This window comes from Epinephelus fuscoguttatus, linkage group LG6 (genome assembly GCF_011397635.1).
Source record: "Epinephelus fuscoguttatus linkage group LG6, E.fuscoguttatus.final_Chr_v1".
Lineage (NCBI taxonomy): Eukaryota > Metazoa > Chordata > Actinopteri > Perciformes > Serranidae > Epinephelus > Epinephelus fuscoguttatus.
In genome coordinates, this window is record NC_064757.1 from 25,426,358 (window position 1) to 25,437,263 (window position 10,906).

The 10,906-nt window shown below is 42.2% G+C and overlaps 1 protein-coding gene across 1 annotated transcript; it reads left to right on the forward strand.

The window, feature by feature from the left end:
- The first annotated feature begins 425 nt into the window (after window positions 1-425).
- Window positions 426-4,484, forward strand: gdnfb (glial cell derived neurotrophic factor b). The gene is made up of 2 exons (XM_049578698.1): window positions 426-1,874; window positions 2,785-4,484. Exons 1-2 carry the CDS (start codon window positions 1,640-1,642, stop codon window positions 3,348-3,350), a joined length of 801 nt encoding a protein of 266 aa, XP_049434655.1. The 5' UTR covers window positions 426-1,639; the 3' UTR covers window positions 3,351-4,484.
- Window positions 4,485-10,906: the final 6,422 nt, after the last annotated feature.

Below are 10,906 nucleotides of genomic sequence, written 5' to 3' on the forward strand. Positions count from 1 at the left end.
TGTTATTTAGGAAAGTGCATTTACCAGAGAAGACAATATAAATTAGATTTCTATGCGATTGAAAACCTTGTTGAACACTATTTTATGATGTTCTCCTGCTCATAAAGGCTGCGAAATATGCAGCTTTTTCTGTAGAAGTTTGAAAAATACTGTAGCATTTAATGATTTTTGCTTGATTTAGTATCAATAGCTAACTTAAGCCAAAACTAAGTGGACACCTGAACAAAGTTATGTCAGTGACTAGTCCAGTGTGCAATCTGCTTTGTTGTGTTCTCAAATACAAATTATAAGAGACAGAGATGGATAACAATGTAATTTGACACAATGAAATTTACTTTACAGTCCCACTGACATTCTTTCACAATGTGATTTAATCTGCAGCTTCAGTCATAGTAAAGTGCTGGGTTTCATATTGATGAGCGGTCTTTAAAATGCAGTTTGCAGGTGTTTAATTTGTTTAACAGGATCACTCACAAAACACACACAGTAAGATGAACCATGTACAGTTTGTTGTGTGTCCCAGCAACAGTATATCATAGTACAAGTCAATTATCGCTCAGTAATTATTGAGCCAATTCCACTTATTTCAACACCATTAACATGTCTTTGAGATGTTCTTTTGCACATTTTGAGTCAGTTGCACTTTACATGTTGAACATTTGTGCACAGGAATAAACTAAAATGACTCTATATATCTCAGATTATGCAAAACCAAACCAAAATAATGTTTTCTTCTGGCACATTTCCCAAAGTTAACCCCCCAGTTGCTGTAATGGATATCAGCTCTGACTCCCCTGATGTTAGATGTCATCTGCTCATCAACTGCAAAACAGTGTGATTTCTATCCCACTGTGGTTTTAAGTAGCAACACAATCTACTCAGTCTGTTTTGACTGGCTGATTAGAAACACATTTCCCATCCAATATCAACCAAACACTAAAAAGCAGGATGTGGATTGTGGAGTAGTGTTAGTGGAAAGTGTGAAACTTCGCTCTCAGCCATCTGAGTACACAGACTGAGCCTCTTTCATAACACAGCTCCTCTACCCTCACCAACTTCTGGAACCTGGAGTTCAGTCATGAATTTGGACCCCATCCCTCTGTGTAGTCTGCATGGGTGGAGACAGGAAGAGGCAGAGGATGGTCCATCAGACGTCACCACCACTTCCCATCTCTCCTGTTAGACCTCTCCTTCTCCTCAGTCAGGATTGATGGTGAGTGGGGATGGACAGGAGTCACTGCATTGTGCAATAGGAGCCGTGCGCACTGAATGAAAACCTATAGATCGCATACTGGGAGGAATTTCTGGCTTCAAGGCGTCGTTGGATTTGCAAACAACTTCAGAGCGCATTCTTTGCATTTTGCGCTTCTGCCTTTTGGTTTTGCGCCTCCTTGGATGTTGCGCCACGCTGCACGGCGTCTGCCAGCTGGCACAAGTGATATCGTACAGTTTACAGTGCGCAGGCAATAACACACGGATCCGCACCATTTTCCAGTGGCAGGAACTCGAGCTGATGAGCGCGCCCCACCTTTTCCTCTCCAACTATTGAGCGTCTCCAACATGCTGTTAATCGCGTTTGCCAGATGATACCTGTTGATTTTTCGTCGCGCCATGTCCTTCTGTCGGACTGAAGTGGACAATGAAGTTATGGGATAGCCTGACCACTTGTTTGATACTGCTGAGCGCCGTGCACGCCAGCCGGCTGCTCCGGAGCCGAACGCAGTCCACGTCCGCCAAGAGGAGAGGGCGCGCCGCCGAGACTCCCCTGGAGCTCCCGCCGGTTCAGATCCGCCTGTCTGTCACTTCCCCGGGCATCAGCCGCGCTGAGGGGGATACAGCGGACTGGGAAGAGACGCTGGCTGGAGGAGAAAAATGTAAGAGCCTGTGGTTTTTGTATGGAGTGTCCAAAGTGCCAAAAACACCCCAATAAGTCATTTACACCCAGCAGGCTTGCTGAGTCTTGGATTATTTATTTATTTCTAAAACAAATAATGGTATTGTTATCTGTGGCTAACAGAAAAAGTGTTTCAAGATTTTGCCAAATTGAAAACATGTGGAAGAGGCATATTTTCACTTAAGGAAAAATACAATGTGTGCACTAAATTTTGGTATTAAAAACTTATGTCAAAGGAGTTTATAGTGCATTGAAACATGTGCAATAGTGCTTTAATTTGGCCTCTAACCTGCTTATCAGTTAGGCTGGCCTCATTTAGAGCTGATTTTGATATCTTCATACCTTTCCCACAGTGTGCAACACCCACATATGACATGTTAATGAGTTTGGGACAGAATTGAATGAGTTGGCAACTAAAAAAGGATTTAAATTATTATTATTTTCTAATATTTTTTGAGTTTATAAAAATGTTATAATTTATTGATTTTTATTTAATTTATCCTTTATTTAGCTAGAACTAATGAGTGTTGGATTTTTTGCTATAAAAAATGACAATAGTTGTCTGTCAATCCACTACTTTAGCTCTAGCAGTATGTGCCACGAGGCTACAAGGAGGCTGCTGTATCTATAATGCAGCTTGTCCTCCCAAATATACAACACTCTGGTGCAGAAATAAGAATGGGATCCATTTGTAACTTGGATGAATCAGTTCAAATGGAATTCCTCTGCAGTAAAAAAAAACACAATGTGTACCATTTCCGCTTTTGCATGTGTAGTTTCTGACACAACGCTCCATCTGTTCAATAGAGTGATGAGTTAAAGTGAAACAATATGTGCTGTCCAATGTGACACGCCCTTGTAAGAATGCCATTTCTCTTGATGTGTTTCAGACACCATGGAGGAGCCCGCTCCAAATGAGTTTGAAGACGTGGTGGACTTCATCAAAGTGACCATCGGCAGAATACGTCGCTCCTCCTCATCCACCGTGTCCACATCTACCTCGTCCTACACCACCTCCTCCCCCTCCAAAGAAGACTTGAGCAGCAGAACTCGAAACAGAAGGGAGAGGAAGAAGGGGGCGAGCCAGCAGAGTGGAGGAGGAAGAGCAAGAGGAGGGGAGACGGGGAGGAAGGTCAGAGGAGGAAGAGGTAATGGACGAGGACAGGGCTGCGTGCTCAAACAGATTCAACTCAATGTGACGGACCTCGGTTTGGGCTACCGCTCCAGCGAGGAGATGATATTCAGGTACTGCTCTGGACCCTGCAGGAAGTCTGAGACCAACTATGACAAAATCCTTTACAACCTGGCTCACAACAGGAAGCTTCCTCACAAAGATACGCCCCCTCAGGCTTGCTGTCGGCCAATAGCGTTTGACGATGATCTCTCGTTTCTGGATGACAACCTCGTCTACCATACCGTGAGGAAGCACTCCGCCAGGAAGTGTGGTTGTGTGTAGGGAGTGCGAGCTGGTGTCAGGATTTATGTAGTTTTACGTTGACTCCCACTTTGAAGAATTATGAGTGTTTGGTTTTTTTTCGATCTTACTCACTGTGAGGAAACTTTCAGGCATCGTGTGGCCGTTTATGACATGAGTTCAACAGTAACATGGCGACGAGGTGGCGTCACAGCAGTTTTTAGAAATGATCCTCTCCTCCTTCATGGCTCAATCACATCCAATTTCCTTTACAGTTTACACCTGACGTCGTTAATGTGTTCAGTGTGAGTTTAAACGTTTCCCTGGATACTCAACATGAAGGACTGAAATCAATCAGACACAACAGATGGTTCAGCAGACTCACTCTGTCTACTGTATAGCACACATGTTACACGGAAAAAGTTAAACGCATATGAAATGTATTTATGAAATCTTGAATTTATTAACTTATTGATATTTATTTTGTTTTTATAAAAGGAATACATGTTATTTATTACTGTAATGTGATATCTCAGAGTGTGCCAAAGGTTTTAATCGAAGAGGTTTATGATTTATTTCCACATAAATGCAGTAAAAGGCTGAGTGGTTTAAACTGTGAAATGATCTTTTATAGGTGCCCTGTGGAGGAAACAAACAAAAGTCTCATGTGCATTCAGTGATTCTCCCCAAAAAAGACATTTTGTGTATCCTATAGTTCGAACAAAAGAGTTTAATATGTTTTCTTCCACATAAAACATTTGCCAAGCTGATTTTTAAAAAGAATATTTTTAAATCATGCATTGTTTACATACATGTTCATTAGCCTGCAATCTTCTTCTTTGCCTTTACTTTTGTATCACTCAGCTTCTTTGCTCTACAGCACTACTAGTGTTCAAAAACTCCACAGGACACCTTTAAAGGCTTTTCGTTCACAGTAAATCCACCTCAGTATCTTAACGTTTACAATGTTCCACTATTTTAGTATCATTTGATGGCATTGTTTCCTGTTTTGGTTTTTAATTAATGAAGTGAGAAAATATCAAAACCTTTCATTGTCATATTCAGAAGAGTCGTTGTTCATTCACTGCTAATGTCACGTCCTCCTCTCAGATGAATTGCTGTGTTAGTGAAATAAGACTTCCTCACTTAAGAAACATAACTACAGCTTTATTTTTTATACGGTATTCACATTTAAATTGTCTCATATGATTATTAATAAATGTATTCTACACAGTGTAGTGTGTATGTAATTACTCACACACAGGACATAGTGTTTCAGTCATTTATGGATGAGCTTAGCATTGACCCTTTGCTAAGTCCCACCCCAGGATGCAGACTGGCCAATCATAGCGTAGCATCAGGCCGGCTCAGACCAGGGTCCGACAACAACACAGCTGTGCTCAGTTGACTCTAATGCAGTCATTTCAGATTTCCTTCATCTTCAGCCTGGTTTTGTGGATTTGGAGCTAAATGTTGTGCCTGGGGCACGTCGTGTATTAATGATACTCGTTACCTGGAGAGGTTGGAAAAAGATATACGTTTCTTCCCTGTTCCAAAACCAAAATCAAACCCTGAAAAGTGTAGGGTTAGCTAGCTAGCTACTGAAGACTGCTGCTGCTGAAGAAGCTACTGCTTTTGCTTTTTAATGATTATAACAGTAAAAAAAAAAAAAAAAAGACCAACCCTGCTGTACAGGAACCAGTGAAGGGAAGCAGGGACACTTTGCTGATATTCAACCAGCAGTGTGTCATTATATTGTGCACAGATGAACATTGTTTGACTTCCCCGGAGATCCCTGCCCGTCCAGCAGTGGAGGTCCAGGTGCTGGCAGCGGCAGGGGGGTGAAGCCAAACACCGTTCATCTGCACACACTGCGATGCCACACAGCTGGTTCAGTATCAGCAAAGATTCCCTTTATATTCATTGTCTTGTGTGGCGATCAGCAGTGATGTGGTGGTTCACTTTTACACTGTGATCTGTAGCCTATAGTTCAGCTTTAGCTTCTAACTATCTTTGTCTTTTTAACCTGTTGTTGCTGCTGAGTCAGTTTGACATCCTGGATATATCCTTCAAACACAGACTGCAGACCCCTCTGTCTGCTTCTCTCTGGAATCACTCTTTCATTTTCCCAACAAAAATATGAAAATATGTCTTCAGGGAGTGCAGTTAGTTACAGTGTGGGCTCCATGCTTACTGCGACAGCTTGTCGGGCCGTCACAAAGGGGCGGGGCTCAGCGAAAGGTCAATTGACTGCTTTTAAGGGACAGTTTCCCCAAAATAAACAAAAACACATCATTTACATGTGGTGCTATCTATCAGTCTAGATGTTTGGTGTGAGCTGCCATGTCGGTTGTAGAGATGTCTGCGTTCTCTCCAGTTTAATAGAACTAGATGGCACTTGGCATGTGGTGCTCAAAGGGCCAAAAAACATACATTTGAAAAACTCAACAGCAATGTCTCTTTCCAGAAATCATGACCTGGTTACTCAAGATAATCTACTGACCTTGTATTGAGCAGTTTCATGGAGGAACTACTTTCTTTCTACTGAGCTACACCCACTAACTGTATTGCCGTGCAGAAGGAAGCATGAATGTACTCGTGGAGAAAAGGCTTGTGCTTGTGACGGCGTGAGATGTAAACGTCAATGGCGTCCTCGGCTAAGCTGTAGCATTAGCTAGCTCAGTGGTGCTAGGTGAGCTAGCAGTTGATGCATGCTTCCTTTTGCACAGTGATACAATCGGCAGTGTAGTTCAGCTGGAGGAAAATAGTTCCTACTTTATACTGCTCTCAACAAGGTCTGTGGATTGTCTTGAGAAACTGGGTCATGATTCCTGGAAAGAGACATTGCTGTTGAGTTTTTCAAATGTATGTTTTTGGCATTTTTGAGCACCACCTGCTGAATGCCATCTAGTTCCATTACACTTGAGAGAAGGCAGACATCTCTGTGGCTGACATCTCCAACACCGCAGCTCACACCAAAAAAATCTAGATTGAAAAACAGCATTACAGGTAGGAGGAAAAATATTGTAGCGTCCCTTGACAATGAGACTACCAGGCATGAACTTGTTTCGCTGGCTTTTTATTCATGAACTTAACACAGGCTATTGTGGGCCGTAGCCAACGCCAAAGCAACAAACCTGTCTGCTTTACAAGGTGTTTCCTGCATTAGTGGATTCTTCAACAACTCCCACATGAGCTAGCGGGAATAACAACAACCCACCCTCCTCAAACGTGCCAATCACAGGTGGGTATCTCACACAGATCACTGCCATAGGTGCTACTATCGATTGACAGGCTTCACAGCGTCTTAAAACACACAGTTTCTCTGGGAGTAACACGTTTACTTACATTACGGAAAAGCCTTTTACTGTAGGTGAACATGACACACTCTTACAGTGACAGAATCCATACGGTAAACATCACGTCACCCAGTCCATTACAATATGTATTTTTGATTTTGGGGTGAACTGTCCCTTTAACAACCAGCCTATGCTGAAGACAAAAACTCGGGTTTCAAACATTAAGCCACACAGGTTTTACATAAACGTAACATTCATTAAAAAATAAGTTACGTAACAGAAATGAATCATTGTTTTCTTTCACTTTTGTGTAAAAGAGGGAGACGAACAAGAGAGCAATGGGGCTCTGGGGATTTAAGTTTGTGACATGTAAAGGATGAAAAGAATCTGATGTTATCGAATGACAGGAACGGGCATTATATGGAGTATCTGTACCTAAAGTAAAGTACAGTGCCTACAGTATAAGAATAAAAGAAAGGTGAGATGGACAGTGAGGGATGGAAGATAGATGGATGAAAGATGAGTGTTACAACATGGAAGAATAAGAAACAAAGTCAAGAGCTAAAGTACATGATGGCTGAGAGAGGGAAGACAATGAAAAGACAGTATGATTAAAAGGTGGCAAATATCCAGAGAAGAAGTTCGAGAACACGAGAAGAGATGATGTGTCTTGCTTAACTAATGTGTGGTCGATATCTGATCCGTCCCCTGCTCTCTCACATTTCACAGCCCTTCCTCTGCCTGTCTCCGAAGCTGTGAGTCAGCGCAGCCTGGTTCAACAACTAGAGGGTAAAAACAGGGCCGGCCAAGTCTCCTTTATTTTCTCATGCAGCTCATTATCTCTATAAATGATAGTGTGATTTTGTGTGATACACCAGTCGAGCTCAGAGCGGGTGATGAATGCAGTTTGACAGCCGGGGTTTCTCTGTTAGACGTGTTTAGATCTACACTTCTGCTCTGCGGGCAGAAAGAAACTTGAAATCATGAAGATGTTTATGCCCCTGTGCTTGAAATTTTGATCTATTGGATGTTGAACATATCACCATGGTAACGTTATGATAGTAAAAATCTGCAGCCAGTAACTTTGGTATGAAAGCGGTTACTCGCTGTATCAATATTTTCATAAAACAAAAAGGATCTTAAATTAAAATGAGCTCCAGGTTGAATTTTATTTTAAGCTTCCTCGTTTTTGGGTAAACCTAGAAATGCAGTAGAGTGAGTCAACACTTTCCACAGCCATTACTTCTGTTTCACCTACTTATTACTTTAGTTTCCAAGCCACAGATGATGCAGTTGTACTAAAGAATCAGACTCAAAACCCTAATGCATAAACAATGTCTGAAAACACAACACCCACAGTGCATCTCGGCCAAACGTACAGTACAGTCTAATGGCTACTATGGGACCAGTTAAACATATTTCTGACTTAACCATGATAGTGCCAAAGTGTTGTTGGCTCCACTGTGAAAAATGTACATAACGAGTTCATCAGCTTTAGCTGTGGACAACAGAGGAAACCATTAGAGCTCACTGACAGTCAGGAGATAGCGTCATTAGCCAGATGAGTCTACTGCTCTTTTGTTCACGGTGTCAGAGGAGCTTGTAATGAAGGATAATGTTCCACTGGAGTGTAACACAACACAAGTGTTAGCGGTTAAAGGGAGGGTGCTCCAAACAGGTGCTAAATACTGGCAGAACTGTATGTGTTGACACATTCATGTTACACTGAGAGCATCAAGGGGATGGTTCACCTAAATAACAAAATAATATACTTTTCTCTCATGTGGGTTAGGGCCTGCCAAATCTTCAGAAAGGTGCTGTGTTCATTTCTTAGAGTATACGCGATCTTTTTAAGTGGAATGCAGCTGCTCATTTCCGAAAAGCACCTGGCTATGGGAAGATAGGAATCAGACTTCCACGTCACCGCTATGCACCTCCTGGTAATGCTCAAATCTGTTTCCAAAAACCTCTTTTGTAGGTTCCATAAATAAGCACTAATGGTTGTAAAGTTGCCCAAAAGGAAAATTTGTGGATAAAATGGAAAAGCAAATCCTACAAGTTTTGTCCTGACTTCACTAAAGCCATGCCACAATATACTGACCTTTGTACATGACCAGGTGCAGTGCAGAAACAAGCCTTCCTCTAAAACCACATCGAAAACATTTGCCAGATAAGTCAGGTCTCTCTCTCTGTGGTGTTATGTAGAGTTGGTGAAGAAAGTTATAATGGATCGTAGTCATGCAATGTGTAATAAGATATGAGATATCATCTCAGTAAAATGAAGGTGAACAGAATGTTGCTTGTGGGACTCAATGCACTGAAATGTTACCAAAAAACCAACATCAAAATGTATTTCCAGGACCAATATCCTGGCTGCAGGAAGCATGGTGGTGCAGTCGCCACACAGCAAGAGGGTTCCTATTCAAACCGTGGGGTGGAGGTGCGAACCCTGGGATGGAGGAGCCCTTCTGTGCAGAGACTGCATGTTATCCCTGTGTCAGTGTGGGTTTTCTCCACAGTCCAAAGACATGCAGGTTAACTGGTGACTTTAAATTGGTGTGAATATGAGTGTGAATGGCTGTCTGTCTCTGTGTGTCAGCCCAGGCTCCAGCCCCCCGTGACCCCTAACAGGATAAGTGGCTACAGAAATGAATGAATGAATATCCTGGTTGCTGTAAAGTCCACACACCTCATTATTACATTTTTACGAGTTAAGAAAAAAAGAAAAAAGAGAAGTGGTTTGAATGAAAACTGTTGTTAGAGAAGTCTGGGAGTTATCCAGAGTAACCAAAGCACAGTTTCTGGCAAAATTTGATTCTGTTGAATTTCCTAAATGTATTTTTTGCTCCGTGAGTTACAGAAACAGTTCATTGACGTCCATTGCATCAGAATGGAGGCAGATATCTCAAAGCCAAGGCAGATAAAACCATTTAACTCACACCAAAACAATCTAGACTGATAAACAGCACTACAAGTAAGAGAAAAACTACATATTTGTTGTGTAGTATAGAGAAAACTGCACCCAAAAGTGTGACTCAGACAGCCGTTCAGTTAATAAAGCAAGTCAATAAAGCAAGAAGGGGTGTCTTGGGTTGATCCCTGGAAACAGGCTGGCAGGCTGGAGTGGCAGGCAAACGGTTGACTGGTGAGTGTGGATCAGAGGCACAGAGAAACAAGGTTTAGGCAAAAAATCAACAATTAGGCCGTAGTTAGTACCGCAAAGTAGACAGTCTGGTGGATACTGGACTGCAGAGCTGGGGTATATGTACTGTTGGGGCTGATTAGTGGATGACTTTCAGGTGAGCAGACTGATTGGCGACAGGAGTTGACACCAAGAGGCCGTTTACACGTACACAGTGATTTTGATAAACGGAGACATCTTCCTTCGTTTGTGCCCTTCGTTTACACGCAAACGGAGATTTCTCCTTTGAAAACGAGTCTTTCTAAAAACTCCGGCCAGAGTGGAGATTTTGGAAAACTCCGGTTGCGCGTTTGCATGTAAACTGAGATAAACGGAGATAAACGGAGTTATAGGCAGCCGACGTCACAGTATGCGCCGTAACTTGCGCCTGTGTAAAAAGTGCGACCTATGTTGCTATGGTGACAATGGATACATGGAAGGCTTGAGCTTCTCGTTACACTGCCACCTATAGGTTTGGCGTGCTCTTGTGTATATATACACGGGTAAGTGTAAATGAAGATCTTTTTGAAAACGGAGATGGTGAAATGTCCGTTTATGAAAATAGCCGGCAACGTGTAAACGGCCTCCAAGACACATGGAAAGAGGGGAAAAAGCTGACACGTGAGGAATGAAGAAAAGGCACAGACTCTGGAAGTATTTTTTAATTTGGGCTGAACTGTCTCTTTAAACAAAAGCTTAAAATGTGAATAAATGTGATAATAAATTATTAGATGGAAGGTTTTATTGATATCTTCCATATGAATGCTTCTGTTAGAGCAGCTGAGCAGTCAAACGCCGGTTGTAGTAGTTACCAGGGGTAAAAGTTCATGTGAAGTTCATCTCCCGTGATTTTCAAACCACTGCAGTGACGCTGCTGAAGTCGACCTGTCAGATTTCCAGGACAAAAGCCAGCGTCCTTTGCATCTCAGCACAATGGTTTCAAGATTTACTTTATAAGAAGTAGCTCAAATTCTCATCATTCAATTCAAATGAGTGACCAGCTTGTTTACAAGAGGAGGCAATTTTGGGCAGAGCCTCATCCGCCACCATTGTGCCAGCTGGCGTGAGAAAAGATACAAATGATAACCTAAGTGTAATCGCGGTTATATCAGGCACGT

Coding starts and splice junctions, on each gene's coding strand:
- gdnfb (XM_049578698.1), top strand. CDS start 1,640: ATGAAGTTATGGGATAGCCTGACCACTTGTTTGATACTGCTGAGCGCC. Junction 1,875..2,784: donor GCTGGCTGGAGGAGAAAAAT/GTAAGAGCCTGT, acceptor GATGTGTTTCAG/ACACCATGGAGGAGCCCGCT.